General features: G+C 33.1%; 2 protein-coding genes across 5 annotated transcripts in view; both read right to left on the bottom strand.

Annotated features, from left to right (window-relative positions):
• The window catches only part of LOC116350443 (neurocalcin homolog), a 109,125-nt gene that overhangs the window by 12,355 nt on the left and 72,890 nt on the right, over positions 1–23,880 (bottom strand). The window lies entirely within an intron of this gene.
• Positions 12,618–23,880, bottom strand: part of LOC116350421 (neuronal calcium sensor 2) — an 84,131-nt gene continuing 72,868 nt past the window's right edge. For all 3 annotated transcript variants that reach the window (XM_031782225.1, XM_031782218.1, XM_031782233.1), the window contains 3 exons: positions 20,765–20,893; positions 18,122–18,303; positions 12,618–17,334 (listed from right to left, as the gene is read on the bottom strand). In XM_031782225.1, coding sequence (XP_031638085.1) covers positions 18,127–18,303; positions 20,765–20,893 — 306 coding nt within the window. In that variant the 3' untranslated portion in view covers positions 12,618–17,334; positions 18,122–18,126. The remainder of the gene's footprint in view (positions 17,335–18,121; positions 18,304–20,764; positions 20,894–23,880) is intronic.

The raw sequence follows: 23,880 nt of genomic DNA, 5'->3' as shown, positions 1-23,880 counted from the left end.
TTGAAAATCAGTTTTTGTTGGAGCACATCAATTTTGGTGCAATACTTTCCCGAACTCGTACAGATTGATAGCACTTTGAACACTTTTTCAGCAATTTGTCTATTGCCTTTTGTTGTATGCGCCATTACAATATTCTTTTGCGATATTTTTTATACAAAAGCGGTCTACGTACACGTTTTTTCGATCGTTCAGTAGATATTCACTAGCCTATTTGGCTAATAATAATGTGAACTGAAAAACAATGATTTGAAATTCAAATTTTGAATTAAGAAATCGACAAATAGTTTTGTCGTTGCAGATCAATTAAAAAAAATAAGATTTTACAGATACGCATAATACACAACATGAAATTCGGTGCGAATACGACCAGCATATTTGTATATCTTCTTCTTGGTGTGTTAGCGAATAACGGTAAATTGCTGCTGGATTTACACTGGTCAATGCATAAATATAGGAATCACAGTATACTCATCGTATCGCAGTAGCGACGTGAAATTAGAGCATTTGTTTTTGTTTATTTTATTGCTTTGTAAACAAATTCTTCTATTACATTTTGTTCTATACGAATCCAAATAAAATGTTTTTGACGAAAAGCAAATATAATATTTATCGGTGCCAAATAAACACAAATACATTTTCAGTGCTAAAATGAGAAGAATAAAAACTGAGAGTTAAAATACAACATACGGAATTGAGAGTAAAAACAGCAAATCGATATATGCTACTTTTACTCTCAGTATTCTATGTGTTGTTTTAACTCTCAGTTTTCTATATTCTCGTTTTGCGCTCAATAATTTCTTATGCTCTTTTTTCGAAAAGAATTTTTATAATTTGTTTGGGTTTCAGGCTCTCATTTAGTATTTCAGTACCGATTTTCCCCTTGGCTCGGCTCCATTCATTCAATCTCTATATCCTTTTCGCTCTCGCTCTGTGTTTTATCGAACGTTTTTTTTTCTCTTGGTATTGATGTCAGTGACTTACGTGCGAAACAAATACATTCTATTAAGAAATTGTTATGACTAAGCGATTATTAACACTTTTTTTTCTTTCATTTTTTCTCTCCGTCGTCTTTATCATGTTTGCGCTTAAATCGCGCAGCCAGATTTAATTAATTCTCAAGAAATAAATTAGTTCGCCAAAACCCAAAGTGCTAATAAAACAATCGAACAGAAAAAAACACGCCGAGACGGAGTTCATTGCGAAATGAGAAAAATCAATGATTTCGGTCTTAATGCCTCTTACTTCTTCGTGGCTGAGTCGCGTTGTAAAAAAATAGCGCATTATGATATCGTCACTTACATCTTTCCTCAACTCATTTACGCTTACATAAACATCGATGTGTGCTATATCATTTGTAAATGAAAAAAGAAGTACCATCGATATGGACGCGATAGGACGAAGAAAACAAAAGATGAAAATGGATTTATTTTGTGATATAGCTTTATTATTACTTTCGATTAATTAGAATAAAGCCAATCTAATCCATGGCCAATTTGTGGTTTCTTTCCTTTAGTTTAGTCAATCCGTACCTCACTTTGGAAACATACCTCAATTCAATTTTTTTTCTCGCGCTCGATTTTCAAGAAAGTTTTTTATCCCTTTTTTGAACTACCTTTTATCATCATCTAAAATTAATTTTCACGCTTTTTCTGCAAATTTGGTATTCATGGAGTTTGTTGAATGTATAATGCTTCATTCGTTTGGTTGTACATTGCTCCCGATGTGTACGAGCATTTGGTTATGAACGCATTAGTTTTTAATATTTCGTGAACGGTTGTCTCCCTTCTCATATTTTCTTGACCCTTTTTGGATTTTTAAAATCATTGTCTCAATTTGGCGCAGCACGTTTCATTAGTTTCGGCTGCTTCTTCTATATGAAGTTACATTCTTGGGATTATACTGTTATTCGTTTGTTATGTATTTTCTTTTTGTATTAATTCAACGGACAGTCTAATGGTAAGTTGCTTTTCTTATTCATATTACATGTTTATAAAGCTGTGTGTATACAATATCTATATAAAGATTGATTGATTGATCGAATGATATGTTGATTTCACCTATGTCTGAAATATCAGACTCTGAAAGGATTGTATGTGTGTGTGTGTGTGTTTATGCTGTCGAGCAAATGTCAATAATTTCATGAATTTTTCTGTGTATTTGGATGAAATTCGTGAAGTGACGAAAATAAAACGATTTTCTGCTTGATCATCCTCTCTTTATCTAGATAATCAATAAATGTAAAATTGATGTCACATAAATAGATAGAATTTTCCTTTTTTTTGTGTATTTCTTTTTTTTTGTGTATTTCTGTCTGAATCGGTATTCGTTTTATTTGGTTTTTCTGAAAATCGATTTTGCTCGGTCTTTTCTTTTGAAAACAGCATATTTGCGGTGCGGTAAAGCGGCCGTTTGGCCGAGTGGTCGTTCGCGCGCACTAATCCACATTTGGACAAGATTGACATTAATGATTTTCTATACCAGCTACCATTAAGTCTCTTCAAAGGCAGCCTGGATTGTCTGTGTCAGATTTTGATAAATTACAACTGTATGCCTCCTTTATAAAATATTTTTTGGGACCATCTCTTCTTCTTTCAATCTATATTTTTTCTTCTCATTTACTGGCATGACTTTTCTGTATTTTTTTTTCTCTTTCTGACTCACTTTTTTTCGGGCTAGATTTTCTCGTTTTTTAACGTTTGCGTTTTTGTTTATTCGTTTGTATTGAATTGGAACCCTTTTTTTACTCATGATATGAAAATCAGTCGTTTGCTGTATTATTTTTGCTATCGTGCTTTTTGCTATTGGGCTTACTTCCGTTCTATCTCTACTTCTTTGCTTCGTTCTTGGTTTTTTTTCCTTCTCCGTTAGTAGCTTCAACAAATATCAAGCTCATGATTCGTTTGATGTTTTTTTTTCTTTTTCTTATTCGAATGAAGGCAAGCACGCGTGTGAATTGAGTTGAGCATTGAATTCCTTTGGGCAATAAGTGAAAGTGAATGTGAATCGAGGAAAAGCGTTGGTGCTCTTTGTCACTTTTCAGGCTAAGTGCCCATTACATAGAATAGAATATGATGCCTGCCTGCCTGTTTGTCTTCTGCAATACTTTAGAAAACATTCAATGGATCCAAATCTATGTGGAAAATTATGAGTTTGTATCTGTTTCTTTGAATCATTCAAGCTTTTTCTCAACGCGACATGCATGAAGTTTCGTCTTTTCTTTTGTCTTTGCTCTTTGAACGGTGTATGGACCCAATAACTGAAAAGGATATTCACAAATGTATGGAAACGTTTATTAGCGTAGTCCAAGAGTCACATGGCATGGTCAATCGCCGACACACATAATGGGACACGCTTTTCGGGGCAAAAATGCCAACAAGATACAGGTCACATGCGAATTCCTCTAATCTGTTTTTTTTCTTTCATTTTCTTTAATCTTTACATTGGAAAGCTTCTGCATTGACAGAAAAAATATCACGTCTATATTTCCTCTTTTTTATTCGCACACATCTTTGTGCTTTGCTACAGAGCCTATATGAATAACACGAAGTATTTGGCGAGTACAGATGTGTCGTGAAAAATGCTTTTAGACTAAGAACAATAGAGAGAGAGAGAGAAAGAAAAAAAAAAATGGTGAAAGAGTAGATAGATAGAAAGAAAAGTGTACGATGAATGCTTCACTTGTGTTTTTTTTTCTTTTCTTTTTCGTCGATTTGGGATAAAACGCTTCATATATTATTTATATTCCAATTCATTTTGAATACCCATGTGCTTGTCACGCTCACTACACTCTTCTGTTCTCGTCCATTTTTCTAGCTGTAGTTTGGTCCATTACAACATTTAAATGGTTTACGGATATATCTTCTTATTATTTTTCACTCTGATTGATTGCTGTCCGACTGGCTGTCGGTGCGTGTACATGTGTATTTAGATACGTTTTTTGGAAAGGTATGAATTCCATGCTTGAGAGTTATACCATACGCAAATTTATGCATATGATGGTTTTCGATTTTATGCTATGCATTCAATTCTATTGAATGATATTCGAATGTACCGATACACACCGTACAACATGTACAAATGAAATCATCATCATCGATTGTTCAATTTGACAAACGCCTTTACGCAGGCACAATACAAATGACATTGGAACGACTGAAGAGCATATACATTCGTTTTGGTATCTCAAGTCAATGTTGAAACGGCTTGATGGCAAAATGTCTTTTTGTATTATGGCGGTTTATCTATTTTACTTTTGCTCGTTCGCTCGCTCAGTTGGTCGCGCTAGGCGGTTTTGATTCCGTATTGCTGCTGCTTTTTCTTTTTGCTGCTGTGAGGGGCCAGTACCGCTCAGGATGCGGTAGAGAGGCAAAAATTGTCAATTTTATATCGCTTTTCGTAATAGTACAAGTATAGCATGCTATACATAACGCAATGAATGGGTGTATTGCCGAAAGTATATGGGGTATTTGTATATGGGCATATGATAGAGGGCTGCACTGGTAACACTCGAAAGCACATCAATTAAACTGGGATACAAAATGAGTTTTCTCCGAAAAATTGGAAAATTTAATTAAATCCTAATATTTTTTGGATAGCCTGGAATCTGTGTGCGATTTTCTTTTCTGCCTATTCTAACCTTCTTCCTTCCATTCGTCTCCGCCTATTTGTCTCTCGGTTAATACATGATCACTTTCAGAGGCGAGATGTGTTGTGTGTGTGGCTTTATTTTTCGTTTAATTTTCAATTAAAAAAATGTTGGGTAAGCCGAAGGCACAAATACAACGCGAGCAAGGGAAATAAAATATACCCAACCAATATTTAACGATGTTTTCAACGACAGAACAATGAATTGGAAAGACCAACAACGGGATCATACTTGTGACCGCAACCAATAATTTTTTTTATGTTTTTGTTGTTTTATTTTGCGATAGCATATTCAATAAAAAGCGTATTTACAAACGCTTGTCACCATAATACCATTGCACCACTATTCCGTATAAAATGCAAGCACATTGTTCACTTATAAATTGGCCAAACCACGAAGATAGTGTATATTACACAAATAAAATTTTATTTATGCTTCGTTTTTTAATAGCATATCTCTTTTACCTGCTTTCAAATTGAATCTCCGTGTTCCGGTTGTCTTTGTTTATTTCATAAATACTCGCATGCACACATACCAGAGGCCGTGCCAGAGCAGAAACATATTATGTCAGCTTTTCTCAATCCCTTAAAAAAAACACATGTTCGTGGCATAAATCCACAATCGTCAGCTCTCTGTTTGTAATAAATAAATGTTCGTTTTTCGCTTCATTAAATGAATTCTTCAGTTTCGCTCTTTCTCTCGCCCGTCATCGACTTCAAGAGTTGGAATTTTCTTCGAAACAATTAGCAATTTGCTCAATTCATCGAATGTAAAGGTTTTTGTAGGAAGTTCTTACTAGGAACCGAGAAAGTGTCAGTTTTTTTCTCTCCATTCATTTCCTTCCAAATTCACGCTGTATATTATTCGAGTTCGAAAGAGTTTTCAACCGAATCAATTTCCGGGGAACCCCAGAACGGCCGACAGCTTACAGTAGCAAATGTCATTTGACTTTGAATTTATCGATTTTAAATAATACAATGTGTTCAATTGCAAAATGGGTGAAACATAATTAAGTAGTGTGTCATGCGAGACAGATGAGTCTAACATAAATGATTGAAGGAATTTAATGGAATACTTGTATACCATCTAGTAAAAAAAAGTGCGCTCGCATCACTAGCACCGTATTCTCACGAGAATAACGGAGAGAAAGAGCGCACGATGAAATACTTTTTAAATTTTTTCCCCTATCCATTTCCCAATATCACTCCTTTAAAGAACAATAAAATGGAAAATCATGAAGAGTTGGATTTCATTTGTTTTTTTTTCTTTGTTCTGTTCAAAGTACACCAATACAAACATCCAGAAATAACACTCTCTTGTTCGTTTTTCTTCGGTGTGTGTATGTGCTTTTTTCGCTTCTGTGAACGTGTACACACATCAAACAGAGCGTAAGAAAATTTAATCGGTTACGATATTCCGCATTTGAAATTCAGAATTTAAATATGGAAACTTTCGACATAACTTAAATTTTCTCTTAAAATTTATGGGATTTTTCATTCTTTATTTTTTACTTGCTTACTTGGTATGTGTACAAGTACCGTTTTCTGTAGTAGTTTTTTTTTCTTTTTGGTGATGATGGTGTCGATGTTGATGGCGTGCGCACGCTGCCACTGCTACTGCTTATTTCTGTCAATTTTCTGGCTACGACAACTTTAAGTTAGTGTGCTCGTTACGTTTCCGTACCATGAACATTTTCTATTCCATTTGCTGCTTATCGCAAGACTTTGCATAAAGAGAATATGTGATTAAGTAGAATTTCTCGTTTTTCTTCTCGCCGTTTGTGTGCGCACACTATTTTACTCTGTAAAAATTTATATTACTGCCGCTTTTCATTTTTTTTTTTAATTTTTCCCATATTTCACAATGGTGTCACGACGATGTCCGCCACTATGGGCGCGCATACTGATAGAAAATCATAGCCTGAGCTTTACGTTCTGATGATATTTTTTTTTATATTGTGATTTTTTTTACTTACTTTACGGGTTGAAATCTCTTTTAAATGAGATAGAATGCTATTGCAATTGTACCATCACCTCGGCTACATTCATACTATTTAGCTTTGGTTGGCCATTCTCTGAATTTGGCATGCGATTATGGAAGCAATTAAAAACACGACTACCGTTCACATTTTGAATTCGAAAACAGCAACAAAAAAGCACACGGAACATGGACGGCGATATAAAGGTATTATTATGAGTTTTTAATGTGGCATTTTTTTATCACAACAACATTAAGACGGTATACATTCTATAGCACGGGCCGAGAATTCGAATGAAGCAGCTTTGTATGGACTAATAGTATCCTTTGGTCGGTAATATCAACGAAGTGCTCAGTATTTTTGGCTTACTTTTGAAATTACAAAATAAAACTCATTCAAATGAATTCATTCGTTTTCATAATAATTCATGTTCAAAAGAAAGAGAGAGAGAGAGAAAGCGTTCTTTTCCACTTTGAATATAAGTTCCACAGACAGAATATATAAATGCGATGGCAATGCGAAAACCGTACATCTTCAATGGGATTGAAAGTAAATGCATTTATGTGTGAAAGAGAAATGTATTTAATTGATTTTTGGCTGCTTCGTTCATATAATCCATGAACATGTGGCAAAAGGGGAAGCAATATGACACAAATACTTCAACTACATGCATACCACCTTAAGTTGGTGATTAGTTGTGTTAATGAGAATATATACGATAGAAATTCTATATATTATCATAAATAAATGAATATGAGGATGTCACACATGCTGTTCGTGTATGCCATATGCACCTACAACACCTTTGACACCCTTGATTCCCCTCCCACAACCTGCGATTTGCGACAAAAACAAGCTGATGACACATTCGGTTTACGTTTAGGTCTTTCATTTCGACACACATGTGCCAAAAACACGAACACACTTGCACACAGCAGCTGCTTAGACAAATACCTTCTAAGCTTTCTGAAATCGCGTTATGATTCATTCACGTATAAAACCATCGCATTATTTTACTTAAAGCGAGAACAATTTTGGTTGTTGTTGTCTTGTTGTTGTTGTTCTTCTTTTTCTCATAATAGTTTATGAAATGTGCGTACGTTGACTGTGTCAAATGTGAACATTCCGTTGGCCCATTTATTATAAGCGATGATCGTGCGGTTACACAACGTACAATGGCAAAATAAATAAATTTCATCATTGCGGCAGATCTCAAAATGAGGTGAACTATACTGTTGTATTTGATGCTTATGTTATCATGATAATCACCTAATTTCATCACTCACTTGTACAGTTTAACATCACCACCATCACCACTACCACATTACAGAAGTGGCCATACACACGACATGTGTACGTGTAAAGCTCAAAACCACCGGCTTAAAAATCAACATCAATACAACATCCAGAATACTATACTGGTGTTGGCATGTATTTTACAGACACGCCAACTGATGAGGTTACCCATTGATCTTTCTATCGTTCTAAGAATAAGATTATCATTCTTCGTCCTCTTTTCCTTCTTGGCTGGCTTATCTCTCTCTCTCTCTCTCTCTCTCTCTCTCTATTCATCCCACTCTGTATTCACGAAACAAGATTTAAATGACAGAACGTTTTTCATTTCGATGTGCATGAATATAGGCATTAAAGATGTTAAAGAATGAATTTAAGGTCGAATCAACGAGAAAAAAAATGTATCCTAACTATCTACTTACACCGCCAATTTTTACTATGGATTTTCTCTTCTTCGAGTCCTCGTCTTTCTTCACTACACGTCTAATGCTAAACTAATGATTGTTCTTGTTTCAAGTGAAATGTTTCACATTTTCCCTGTGCAATTTCAATTTTCAGTATTTTCAATATATAATAGTATACAATATACATACTAGTATATGTAATGTTTTCATTCACGTTTTTGCGATTTTGAGATGTTCGTTTCCGATGTTTCTACGCTGGTTGTGGGTATACAGTTTGTTCTCATTTCATTCATTAACCAACCACCCATCATATTTGTTGTGCCAGAGGAAAACATTGTTCGAGTCTCACCTCCCTCAATCAATTTTCGGCTGCCACGTTTTATTTTTTATTTTTATTTTTTTTCATTATGCTTACGTGTGTAATTTCTCAACCAGACAATGGAAAAAGAGATTAATGGAACGTGCAAACACAGCACGTATCAAGAGTTTTTTCGGGTATCGTTTCGGTCATTCACAGCACACCGTAGCAAATGTGCAAATGTTGGCGAATGATGCGATGCTGGAATAATTGTGAAGTGTAGATGATTAATCATAATTACGCATATATAACATATTACTTTGTTTAAGGTAGTGCCAGGAATACTGGACGAATATTGCTTTGTACGTAATTGGGTTGTTTTGCGTGATCTAATGCCGAAATGTGCATACATAATTCATATATGAAACATTTATAAATGTAGGTTGAATGCCCACATACTATAATCACAATAATATTAAATTATACGGTCGTATGAATATGCTGATTGCATACTATGCATGCAAGTGAGTGCGCGAAATGGACATTCAGTGTGGCCACATGAATTTGAAATGCAATAAATGTAAATGCAACATCACACTACTTGTCGCTTTCGTTGTTCTCTGATTATCAGGAAAATGCAAAAAATATATTATCGTTTGCCAATCGACGGCAGCAAGCCGTATTGAGATGAATGCCGAGTCGATAGTTATGTAATATATTTTGTGTATGAAAGTGAAGAGCCTTGAACTTGCTTCCATAGAGATGATTTAATGAATTTTCAATTATAATTTGGGTTGTTCAAGTGTTTTATAAATGTGCTTGACCGAAGTGTCGATGCGGAATCTCTCATCGTATCGAAATGAGATATATTTCTCTTGCCGTCTCTTATAAGGACCTCATTCATGTTAAAACTTCAGTTGTTTGTACAAAACTTGAGGAAAAATTAAATTATGTCATTTGGTTTTGTTCATTCTCTATCTCCATACTATTGAAAAAGTCGAGTAATTTTAATTCACGTTTTGATTCTGTTTGTGACTCAGACCAGTACACTAACTTTGTTAAAATATCACGCTTGAGTTCAACCAAACAAAAAAATGCCTCTGCGCTACACACGTTTGATGAGAATATGTTTCATATGTTATTTTTTCTGCACTATTTTCTTTTCGTTCTCAAGTTTATACATTCCCATTGGATATTGTGGTAATAAAAATAAAATTAATGACAATTGGATGATAGTGCTATTTGACATGAATGATTTTCATTTAGCCGCCTGGTCATAATACAAATAAAAAAAAAAAAATCATACATAAATATTACATAGTAGGGCAGAGATGTGTTTTGAAGCTGAAAGAGTAGTAGTATAGGCAACCAAATGCAATTCAAGTGTCAGACAAAATGAAAAATGATGACAATTATCTATCATAAAGAATGAACGTGAACTAAAAGATATATAGAACTGAAAGAGATAGAGAGGCGGACAACGATAGAGAAAATAAAAGAGTGGAAAAAACGGTGAAAATTTATGCGGCCAAACTTATACACAAACGAACGAAATCATTTATTCTTCAGTTGATTGCAAATTATTCGAATGAAATGCGATTACAATGGGACATTATCGAATGACATTCGTCATCATTTGTGTGACCATATGCACAATCGAAATCTCCATCCATTGCGTTGATTATTTTTCAAATATTGCAATAATCGAAAGCTCACAATAAACCATTCGAAATTGGAATCGCCACCGCCAATAGAAAAAATGGGAAATGAGATATCACCACAACCAGCAAATGTATATCCATCCGATTCTGATGAATGGCGGACACCATATGCGGAACAAACACGACAAGTGATAATGAACGACCGCCCATAATCGTTACCATTTCTTTTCTTTGTACATCGTTTTTTTTTTGCCGCTTCACTATCTAATAATTCATTCATTTGTCGTCGTCGATGGCGATAGTGGCAAAATGAAGTAGCGTCATCATGAGCGTCATCGTTCTTCTTGTTGACTTTTTTTTAGTTGATTATCATCTCTGTGTCTCCGAGGTTTTGAAAATAGAACTATTCTCACAATACCGCACATAAGGATTTCGTAACTTGTTGATTTACACATATACATATATATTATAATTGGAAAATGGTAGAAAAAAACAAAACAAATTGAGAAAGGAAACAATATTGTATTCGAACCAATCATGAACATAGAAAGATACATGTTAAAAAGTAAAATATATGGTCATAGACAGAGTAATAATATTACCATAGACAGAGAATGTGTGTAGTTTTGTCTGTTGCTTCCATTGAAGCGGAAACATTAATTTTAAAAAGATGGTTCGTACATGCATCTCTTCATCTTATAGTGAGTTCAATCGTAACAGCTCTCAAAATCTAATAAACTTTCATTTTTTTTGGAATATTTCATTAACGAAACATTAAAATAAATATTTTTTTAAATTGGAAAATTAAAATAAAATTCCATTTCTAAAACTTGATCACTGCTATAAATCTTCTGATTATTTCATCAGTTACGAAATATGTTCGAAAAAAGTGCATTGTGGTCATAAAACACCAGATGGACGTATCGTTACAGTCGATCCGGAATCTTATGGTTTCCCACACAAGAAAAGTATGTGTCCTTTTTCAAACTCACTAACAGACAACACTTTTCGTTTTTATCATTCGATTACGCAGCGTTCATTTCATATTTTCCAATTCAGCATGGAATTCTGACTCTTAATTTCTTGTTGCACAATTTGTATACTGTTGATGTGAGTGTGTGTGTGTATGTCTTTTTTGTGTGTTTATTTCACATTAATTAGATTGGTATGTCAGCAAGTGTAAATACTTATTTCAAGTGTTTTTGAAGAGTTTTTAGACATGAAACATGCATGCTCGAGTTGTATTTAAATATTATTTCATTAAATAATTCATGTTTTTTTCTATCTTGCAGAATTTTCTTTTGTTATATAATAACATTCATTTCAGTTCCATCATATGTTTGTGTATTAAATACATAAATAAACCGATTAATATGCTACATAAACATTCTGTTCATTTGCTTTGCTCATATTTGTTTGTTCCATGTTTTGGTTTGCGTGTTTTGGTTTGTTTCTGTGGTATTTTCCCCCTCATTTATACAACTTTTGAATTGATGATTTCAAAGTGTACGTCTTGTCAGTTTTAAATCCAGCTTATATATGTATATTATATATATATATATATATTTTTTAAATTTTTAATTCGAAATATGTTTTTTGTGGATTTTTTATTCGGTAAATGTTTCATTCGTAGAAAAGTGTACAAAAAAGAGAACGAAACAGATGTATAGGTATCAAAAATGAAGAGAAGGCATTCAAAATATGATATTAAAATAGTCAATATTTCATATGAGAAAAATAACAGTCAAATGAATGGGTGAGTAATGTAAACATCACAACGATGCAGCAAATGGTGAAGAGATGGGATGCATTTTTATGTAGTTTGAATTATCAGCTGTATTCTATATATACACTGTAGGAAAGTTATACAAAATTCGGTATAGTGCGTGCGTATAAATAATCCAGTGGCCAGACATACTTTCGTCGTTCTTTATGTTAATCTATTCTTAAATCTGTGAATCTTTGCCTTTCAACAACAGTACGAATTTACATATGGCCTCCGGTTTTTTTCTATGCGTAAAACCGTATAAATGCACGTATCATGCCGATTTTTGTATTATTTTAAATGGTTTCTTTCTTAAAGTGTAGATGTCTTTTTTTTGTTAGTATTTCTTTTTCGATACGTTGGCTGTGCTGGCTAAATCAAGATGAAAAAAAAAATACAAGATATGTGCAAATAATTTTCCAGAATGACTGTAACGTGGAAACTTTGTTGTTATTCAAAATTACAAGAACAAAATAAATAAAAGGGAATATCCATTGGTTTGATTGGTTTTGCCGTTTAATGCCGGCACATACATTTAAAATAGACGAAAACTTTGCACATGCAAAATTTGTGTTTGTTTGATAGGAAGAGAATGTTTTATTTTAATTGGACAGCAGACAATAGGACATAGTGACTTAAAAGAGACAGATCTTTTTTTGTTTTTTTTTTTACTTTTTTTTCATTTATCTATATTTTTTAAGTGTGTGTGTGTGTTTTTGTGTGTGAGTGACATAAATGCTTGAAAGCTTTGGGATAATTGATGTTGAATGAAAATGACTTTGTTTCTGTTTGATGATTGTTCTTCCACATTTAAGTAAAGTTTGTTGTTATGTGTGACTTGTTTCTTTCTCCTTTTTCTTCCTTTTTTTCAAGTTCGAATCTTATTACAATTATCGTAAATATAATTTAAATATTATCTTTAAGTTTTGTCTGTTTATTTGTATAGCTATCCCATTCAACTAAGTTAGAAATAGCCGTAAATTGTACGTAAAAATCGAATGGTGCGCAAAAGTAGTATAGATTTACCCTATAATTTGTTTTCTCACTTTTTTTCATCAATTTTTTTATTTGTTTTTTTTTTTTCTCATACTGTGTTGTTTAATTAGTTTTGGTACTTAATTCAACTAAAGTTCCTCTTCACTTTTACAAATAGTTTCATTTTGCATCATTTTTTGTTCAGTTTAACGCGAAAATAGAATTCTTAGTTGTGTATGTGTGTGTGTTTTTTTTTTTTTGTTAAATTATTTTTACAAATATTCATGCAATAGGATTTCGCATGAAGAAGTGGCTTTCGTTTTTGGTTGCTTCAAGTGCCCGTGCGATGACGAGCAAAGGGTGAAGTGAATTAAAATGCAGTGTCAGACAGCAACCAGTTGTGGTTGTATGCGACTGAACAGTATATTTCTACGATAAATTTATGTAGAATAGCACATTTGGCTGGGATTCGTGGCATTCAGTGTACGTTCGAAAGTTATCAATGCACAAAAAACGCCATCTCAACTCTCAGAGTAAATGCGGTTCATCATGCCACCCAATTCCGATAATCTATTCTGACCTCTTTTCATATATATATAGATTTTTTTATAATTTAATTCAATTTTTAAATCTAAATATGCATATAAAAAAAGAGAAGACGATGTCTTGTTGAAATAAAGCAAATATGAATTTTTCTTTAATATAATATTTGTTTCTGTGTAAATTGTTTTATTTATTTTAAATCATTTGTTTTACAGTTTACGTGTGACGTTTAAAAAGAGTTAGTCGAAATGCTTCTTAATCAAAGCTGATTTTTTGGTTTGTTTTTTTTTTTTTTTTTTGGTTTTTTCGGTACATAATTGATTGAAAGTTTTATTTAATATTAAATAGGGGATTGTTTCATTTGTTTTTAAAAATCGAAATAAAATGGAGTCCATTTCGACTAGTTGTGATAATAGCACATCGAAACCGAAAGAAAACGCGTATTTTGCTCTCGAAGCTTTTATTCATTATGTACATTTTTCTGTGTTTTTTTTGTTTGTTTGTTTTGTTTTTAAATTCAGAAATGATACAAAATACCGAACAGCAGTCGCGCGTCATGTTTCCATTGATTTGTTTCACGTTTGCGATGTTGTCATTAATTGGTTCGTTCATTGATTTAAGTTAAAAATATTTGAGAAAAAACACATTTATTTTTTTAAATATTTTTTTTTAGAAATAAAAATGTGTACAAGCGACAGATGTATCAAATGATTGACATGCCAAAATAAGTGCATGTTAATCGAGCTCATTGATTGGTCTAAAAAACTTTGTTGTTGATGATGTTTGTTGTTTTTGTTGTAGTTGCTGTGTGTACGTGTGTGTTTGTGTTTATGTGCAAATGTGTGGTATGTCCGATTGTACGATAAACGAAACAAAACACCAACAAGCAAGCAAACAACACACCGAGCACACAAGCTAAAGTGTCAATGTTTCGTATTCGTTAATCGTTCACTGTAACAATCAATCAGATATAGCGCACAGTGCATTTTGCTAAATTACTCACCATTAAGAAAAATATTCAATAAAACTTTGATTTCTTATTAATGTTTTTGTTCGCATAGAAATTCTACATGAATAAATGGTTTCTTGTGTCCCTCAGGTTAATATAATCTATTTGATAAATTCTTGGTTTTCTTGTTCACTTTCTTCTAAAACCGGTTGATAAACGAAATGCATGTTGAAAATCAGTATACGGAATGTTGTATTTTTGGTAGAAATGGAAACTCGTGTTTGAAAAGTTAAACCAAAAAAAACCCACACACATCCGTTCATAAAATTTAAATTGTACGAGAGAACTGTCATGAACTGTGCATAAATGCACATTCAATTATACTTCATCATGTGTGCATTTTATGTATGTTTTCATACAAAACTATGGACAGTTCTTTCTCCGTCGAATACGTGTGAGTGTTTTTTGATCATTCTGTTGTTTTTGTTGTTGTTGTTGTTGTTTTTTTTTTCATCGGATGAAGAGCGTGAAATGCTCGAAATGAATATACGAGATTTTTGTCGCTTTAAAGTGAGTGTGACCCGATCTCATCAAGTTAAATATTTGCATATATTGCAAAAGTAAAATTGCTCGTGGAAATTGTATAACAAAAAGAGATAAATGTGCAACAAAATTAAGTTGTCACACAGCGGGCATACAACACACAAAACCCGGCAACACACAAAATGCATTGCAAATGATTAAATCGCCAGTTTTCACGCTCACTCGTTTTGTCATTTGTTTGCATTCCAGTTTGCGTTATTTTTTTTTATACATTTCAACCTAACAAATTGTTTCCATTATTCATGCTCTACTGGAATTGTAGAATGTTTCGTTTGTTTGCTTGCTGATTTGCTTGATTGTTTTATTGTTTCAATTTTAATTCATTACTCTTAATTAGACTTTAATTATTTGTATGTTAATATTCCATAGATTGTGTGTAATTATTTCCGTTTATAATAAATACTTTAAGGTAGATGTGATTCAAATAGAGATTTCTTGCTAGTTCGTTCGGTAACTCTCAGTTGATTGACTGATTATCTTCTTTCCACTGATGGATCAACGGTTCTTTTTTTGCTTGTGCATTTCTGCTGTCTCATAGTATGGCTGAGTAGCAGCGCATCCATTGATTTGTGTGTGTTTTTTTTGCATCATTGAAATGTATTTTTTTATTGTACGTGTGTTTATTCTTAAGTAAAAGTTTTCGGAGTAATATAAACATCCTAGCTAATTCATTGCAGGCGGACGGCCGATTATCCGTGCGCGCGAGCTTTTTTTAGGCCCCTCGTGTATGAGGGAAAGTAATGCAATGAGTTCAATACTTTGAAGAGAAAAAAAAAAGATCGAAAAATGTAAAAGAAATGGGCATTGTTAAATGCATATTGATTTAAAATGAAATGACCGAAATGTCATTATTATTGAAATGATTGTGCAAAAAGAATAAATGACGATACCAAAAGGATTATATCAAAATATAATAAAATGCTGATTTTAAGAGATTGGTTTCGCAAAAGTAGTTTCATTTAAGACATAGACATCGAGTCATCATCATATAACACAAAATATCATCGATTTTTTTTTTTGCTTTGTTTAAATATATATATGCATATTTTCTTTTCATTTTCTTCTTTTACTTTTTTTTTGTTAAATATACGTATGTGGGTGAATTTCAATGTGTGCACTGGATAGGTAGATTCATTTTTACTGTGTGGTATGTGTGTGAATTTGTTGGTGATTTTATGCAGTGAGAAATGATGGCCTAGTATTGAAAATGATTCACGGCCAAATGTTGATGAATGCGAACCGAGTGTGTGCATACAATTAATCCTACATTATCTAATCTTTTTCTTTGTTTTCATTTTTTGTTTGTTTATTTTCATTGAATATATTTCATATTAGATCGCGGTTGGTTTGTTTTCCTACACAAAAAGAAAGTTGATTTTGTTCTAACTTCATGAATTCAAAACATTTATATTATTTATATATCTCTTAAATAGATATAAGAAAGAAAGAAAGAATGAAAAAAATTGTGAGAAATCGCGATTGATTGCTTTTACAACTATATAGTATTTGAAGTGCAGGCGAGATTGACAATGAAAATAGAGCACAAACAGAACACCTATCAATGTTTATTTTCTTATTTTCCATATCATTTAAACTGTTTTTATTTTGTTGTTCATTTTGTCTTCATTCTACATGTATAAATAGTCATTTTTCTTCTATATAATTTGATAGTCTTTCACACACAACGTTGTTTTTTTTTGCTTCTTCTTCTTTTCATTCTAAACTCCCTTTTCCCTATTCATCTATTCCCAATGAGAGACGCGTTGATAGTAATTTCATGTTGGTTGTCTCTCTTTCTTGGCCTCGCACACACACACACCTCTCTCATTCAATCAACTCAAAACGGTGACGAATGAGCGCTATAATTAATCTTTTTCATGTTTTCTAATGCCACTACCAAAACTGTGCTTTTTTGTTGTTGTACTCTATTGCCTTGTGGTAATATCATTGGCTTTGATGATCGAATCATCAAATGTGTATTTTTTATCTTGTATTCTTCTAAATTTTGATTAGTACATTTTTGGCGGTTATAGTATGTTCACCATCAGAAATTTAGAAAAGACAGGGAAAAAAAGAAAGATTTGTTTAATGAAACCAAAATTATGCATAAGAAGTAAACAGAAATGTCTTTTTTATGTTTTTGAGTCGATCATTAAACGCTGCGTTTGTTTTGCAATCATATTGAAGCTGTGTAAATGAGTGTCTTGATGAGCTTTTTACCTGTGGTTAGAAAAAGATAACATAGAGAAAAAGAGAAAAGAGAGAAGAAAAAAAACAGAAATATAAATAAAAATTGGTTTTGGTCTTGTTTTTGCTTCTTCATCTAAAATTTCACTTATAGTTAAGTTGTGCCAATGTTATTTTATTGATTCAATTGCGTTGAAGAGTTTCGATTCGAGTGCACTAAACGAAAACCACTTCAATTGAATAGTGAAGCACATGTTAAAAGGATTTCCTGAGATCGGTAAATGCTTTTTCATTTGTAGTGATTTTCGTTGTACCAATGTCCCATATTGACTAAAAGTGAGATAGAAAATCATATTGTCCGCAAAAAGTGTACCATGGCAAATAGATTCTCTGTCGCAATTCGTATGGCTGTGTGTGTATATATATATTTTTTTTCACTTGTCATCGTCTCAACTTGCAACACAAAACATCGAAATCATCTTCGTTCACTTTAGCACAAAACACCAGCAGTACATTTGTGTTACATGTGAACAAACATTCGAAATGGCCAAAGTTTAAACGCACATTGATTGGTTGAAAACATTATTATATTCCACATGGTATCACTCTGTGTGACCGAATAAAATTGATCAACAACAATAATAATATTATAAATCTTCAACGATACAGTTTATACTTTGGGTCGAAATGTGTTAATATAACAACTTATTGCTGGCATTTGCAACGAGCATTTGATTGTTGGTACACAAAAACTCGATCTATCCATTAAAAATGTAATGACTAGAGAGATAGGGATATAGAGTAAAAGACTATTACGTACGACACTTATGGTGCAAGCATTTTCGATAGTTCTTCATCTTGTAAGCATCCTTTCAAAAATTCATCTTGAGTTAATTGTCCATCGTTGTTTTCATCCATTTTGGCGAATATATTTTTGGCACGCTCTTCCGCAGAGTCAGCCGGTCGGTTTGATGAACACGCGCCCAACATATCATAAATTGCCTATAATGAAAAAGAAAATGAACCACATATATATTTTAGGACGTATTATGATTATGGTTGCGTTGTACGTATTTAAATATTCAATATGTTTATAGTTTTGAATAGGGTCATTTTAGATCCAAACACTATACACTGGTCTATGTATGTCGCCTGCATTCAATTTCTCTGCGAACAACATTTCTTTATGATTTATGAGCAATGCATATGGTACAGTAGTCTCTCGGTATTTTATTCTTAACCGGTATGTACAACACTTGAATTTGTGGACTTTTTGAGAAATGCCAATCTTTAAAATTGGGACTATTTTACATTAGATGTGTGTAACCATTTTGTGTTTTGCTGGACACTATTTTTTAAACACAGACCGTTCCATCTACTTTATATAATGATCATTTATGTATAACGTGCTTTGTGTAATGACTATTTAGAATTATGGCGACTGCGAAAAACCGAGATACCCATTCATAAGCTAAGGTCCTCGGCCCAACAAATCACGTGGCACATTTTGAATGTCAAATAGCTTTTGTTCAACTAGAACTCATTTATATATATTATTAATTTATTGAAGCTTTTTTCTTTCAATTCTTCCAACTTCCAAAGATTTTTTTTGAACAACGGAAGCGCATTTCATCGTTTTATGCAATAATTTTAATTTATATTTTTCTTCATTCCCTATATGTTGTGCGATTGCTGCCAATTTTGAAAATGGTTGAACATTGAATAGCATGAAATTCAAGCAAACAATTGCATATTTAATATCGGGACACTGATATATTTTATTGCTGTAAACATATGACAGCGTGTACTGAACGCATATCGTCCAATGGCGATGAAGAGAAAAACGAATCTGAAAGCCACACAGAGAAACGACTAAACAAACAATGTCATCGTCATCATAGTCGTCGTCGTTGTTTCTATCAAATCGAAAAGATAATCAATTATAAACAAGATTATAAACATAAACAAAATGCAACTTTGTGCGATAAATTTCTGTGGTGCGGAAAGTCTGCCAATGCTATCTAAATGTATAATCAACTTTGGTTTTCGTTGCCTCTCTTTTTCCTTTCTCAATTGTTTGGATTTTTTTTTCTGTTTTATTTTGCATTGTTGTTGTCACTGCTGATAGTGGTGTTGTTTTGCCATTTTTTTCTGTTGTTCGTTTGCATTTTTCCGTTGTTATTGTGTCGCCGTAAATGGTATAGAACAATTGCTGTCATTATTTTTTTTGCGTTCAAAGGATATAAAATATATACATATATGTGATATATGATGAAAAACCAAGCGGCGCTAACGAACGGACAAGAAAAAAAGCAAACGAACGAAAGGATGAAACCGTTTTTTATTCGATTTTAATTTCGATTGTGATTAAAGACAGGCTGTGCAACATTCGATGAAACTAAAAACCATTTACTACACAAATACATATATGACAAATACCATGTCCCGGCTATAGTGTAGTAAAACTGTATTCAATTCGAAATCATTTTATATTTTGAATTGAATCCAAATAGAGAAGAGGAGACGACGTCTATACTTTTTTTGGCAAACGGTTCAGCTGAATATTATTTTTATAGCTGGCAAAAACAGAGAGGATCGAAGAATATTCATTACATAAAGTTTTTATGTTGATCGCTATTTTGTATATATTATATTCACAGAGTCAAAGTTATACATGCAATGAGCAAATGAATAAAAAAAAGTCCATGGTTGGATGAATTGACAATAAAGTCTGCTTCTGACTTGAATCGAAAATTTAAATCTAATCGTTGCAAGGGTTTCGGGAAGGAAATAAATGAATAAATAATGATATAATATATAAAGAGAAAATGTCTCTATTAGAGAAAAAAATATCATCCGCTTAAACAGATGCTTGCCAATGCGAAGCACGCGAAACTGACAACAACAACAACAACGGCGCAATGACATTTTGACGATGACCATTGAGAGTCACATATGATATGCGCATATACGGATCTGGCTAAAACTGGACCTCAAGTCAATTTACATAAAATTTCCAGTTATGACTTTTAACAACACAAATTTAACTTTAGTCAATTTCGACAAAAAAAAAACTCATCATATTCGGATGCTACAATATTTCCCCAATAAAACTTTATGCACGCAAAAAAAGCACAGATGCCTTGGTTAAACGTCTGTCTATCTATTTTCCATCCCATCTTTGTATATGTATCGCATTACATGTGAGTGAAAAGTGTCCGACACGTATTTGGGGAATGTGGCAGTGGTGTGATTCGTAGTCGCTTCAATTTTTTATAGCATTAGAGATTTTTTTTTGACGATCAACAAACTGAACTGTCCATTACGAATTCGAAGCCCAAATCTTTGAACGTAAACACATGTTCAACCATACGACCATACATATTATAAATATATTCAATACGAAAATCATCGTAAAAACCGTAGAGTACCATAAAATGGGTATTAGGGTCGTTTTGCTTACCTGGACTATTTTCGTCATTTCTTGTATGTCTATAACACCATTGCCATCAACGTCGTACATTCTAAATGCCCATTTCAGTTTTTCTTCGGGTGTACCACTTGAGGTAACATCGATCGCCAGTAGAAATTCCTGTTAATTGAGAGAAAAACACAAAAAATAGGTAAATATTTGTTGAATATATTTGTAGTTTGGGTAATTTTGATGTGGGCGATTGTTATAGTAATCTATGTGTGTGTGTCTGATGGAGAAACATAAATAAACAACAGTTTCAATGCGAAATGGCTGGTTAATTATTTTCAAATGTCGAAAATCTGCTTATTTATCCAATCATTTTGAATTGTATATTTGAGTCATTATCATTAATCAAAACAATTGACTCTCATCGATTTCCACCGAGAATGCCATCACGTAGAGACGCAAAACAATTCATGACATTTGGATGTGGGAGATGAGTGGTGGTATGGTGTTGGTGATGGTAATGGTTGGTGGAGAAAAGTTACTAAATTGCCAAATGCCACAAATTGGCTTGCAATACATACAAATGCGCTCGCATTCACACCGAGAAATTTAAATTGATTGAAAATAAACCGCAACGACACATCATTGTATGCTTTTAATATGATTCTATGCAATTTTCCGAATTTAATAGACTATCGAAAAACCAGCAGAATTTTCACACTACCTAGCTATTATTATAAGTGCCTAAATATCGGCTAAGTGGAACAATTAAAACCAAACATTAGCATTAATCTAAAGAGAACGCGCGCGCACGCACACACAATTTAAATGGATTGCAAATAAAAAGGTGAAACAACAGCAGTAACAACGGTGAAAAATCACTAGCCAATGATAATACGTTGCGTGCTAATGGTTTATCTACTCGGTGGAGTTTCGTTGAAATGTCTCATTTAGAATCCAGATTTTTTTTTCAATAAGCTTCTTTTTGTTGATTTCAAACCCCCCCAGTCCAACACATATCATAATCAATGTGCCAGATTTGTTTTCGATTGTAGGCAAAACGTTGGTTTTGCGTGTGTATTAAATTTTAGTTATTATAGATGGTATTTCGTTTGGTGTCATTACGAGTGCTTTGCGGCTATATAGCAATTTCAAACACCGAATCAACTCGAATTAGCACAACGCACAACACACTATAAAATCACTAAACCATGTGCCGTCCAATAAAATACGAATATTATGGCATATTGCTGTTTATTTGTTTTTGTTGGCGTTGAATATTTTCAACATTGTTTCTATGGTGGATTTTCATTTTCGGTTGATGCAGATATTTTGTGATTCGAAAAATTTGAATTTCTTCGTTTTGATGGGACTTTTGCCATAAACATAAATTAGAAAATTCCCATTTGCGCAAAACATTAACTAAACTTTTCGTATCTCATCTTTTCCATTGCTCTTCTTTTACTTTTCTCGCTCTCTTTGTCTCTCGCACAGTTTTTTTTGTTTTCATTTTCTCATTTCATTCACTCGACACATGTGCACACAAATATTTAGTTTAGCTTCGATTTATGCTGGAGTAAATTCGTGTGCATTGACTTTTGTCTGATTTTCTATGGTTTTTGCTCTGAATAGGTTCAATACGCAAAACAAAAACATTTTCAGAACGCACGAGATGAAACTTGGGACAAAAAAAGGTGTAAATTATGTAATACCATGAAACGCACCAAAATTGATGGCGTGCAGAGATCCATCCGATGTATTCACAGAAATGAGCGATGAGAAAAGAGAATGGAGCGAAAGAGACCCATTTCGGTAAGCATCAAAATGCGAAAGACAACACATACTGCAGTAACAAATCCCAAAACGACAGACAGAAGTAGCAACAGCAACATCGAGTGTAGCGAGAATAGAAAAAAATAACCTGGCACATACCAATTCAAATTTACCTTTGAATTATTGATTCCTACGCCTTTTACGTTTCTAATATGTATAAGATTCGGACACAAACACATTCAGCATATGTCATATTTTCGTAATCTAAATTTTTTATTTCGTTTTCATGTGCCTTTCAAACATTTTCCACATACGTATGTACGTGTGAGCGTTGTGTTTGCGCGACGGTGCCATTTCCCGTTCTATTGTTGAGCGTTTTCCATATGTTATTTTGTTGGAATTTGCATGTAAAAGCCACGGCAAAAAAAAGAGAATAACAAGCATACACATGGTTAAAAGTTGCAAATCAAAGTCAATGTCTCAATTATGTGATACACAATGTGTGTAAGCAAGAGAAAGATAAAAAGAAAGAGTGAAAATCGACAAGGTGACATGGTTTTTGAACATTTTAATGTTAATTTGCTGGAAAATACTTGAAACTCCATGGTGTAACCTTGGGCTAATTTGACGAGACTATGTTGCAATAAAACGTTCACGTGAATTCATTGTTTGTATAAAAAAATATTTGTGAAGCATTAGAATTCGAAAGTGCAAAGAGAGAGAGAAAGAAAAAGAAAATAACATGCGACGAACCGCGACTCATACATCATTTTGAACTATTGCACATTTTCATTTGCACAGTATATTTCGTCTGACGGCAAAGAATCGTATAAATACAATGACAACAAAATGTTGGGTCATAAATACAGTGTACATGATACAGTAGCAAAATCGTGTAACCAAACGACACTAATGCTTGAAAGCATATAAATTGGACATGTTCATTCCGGTCGCTTCATTATCTGCGATAAATGATATGTATTTTATTTGTTTGTAAGACTAATCGTTCGCTATAAAAGCCCAAATGTGAACAAAGAAAAAAACTATGCAACCTTACGCCTGTTCGCTCTTCCATTCGCCACAATTTGGCAATGGTTTATGATCAAAATTTATCAATTTATCATTCCAAATTCTCATTTGATTCATTTTCTATGTCTTTCTTTGGCCACAAACAATAGACTCGTAGACATTTATCAATGTGCAAATAAACGAAGTAAAAATAAAATAAAATTAATAACACAATGATTACTAAGTGTCGTTTCCATATAATAAATATAAATTTTCTTATTACGATTTTGGGATGTATACCATTGAATTACTTCTTTTTTACGAACTACTTGGTGGGTGTTCTCGCCCATTAAAAGCAGCAAATGTGCTTTTTGCGC

The sequence above is a fragment of the Contarinia nasturtii genome, unplaced genomic scaffold (genome assembly GCF_009176525.2).
Source record: "Contarinia nasturtii isolate CC-2019 unplaced genomic scaffold, AAFC_CNas_1.1 Cnas_scaffold_129, whole genome shotgun sequence".
NCBI classification, from domain to species: Eukaryota; Metazoa; Arthropoda; class Insecta; order Diptera; family Cecidomyiidae; genus Contarinia; species Contarinia nasturtii.
The sequence above is the reverse complement of the archived record's forward strand: the minus strand, read 5'-3'. Positions and strand labels throughout refer to the sequence as shown.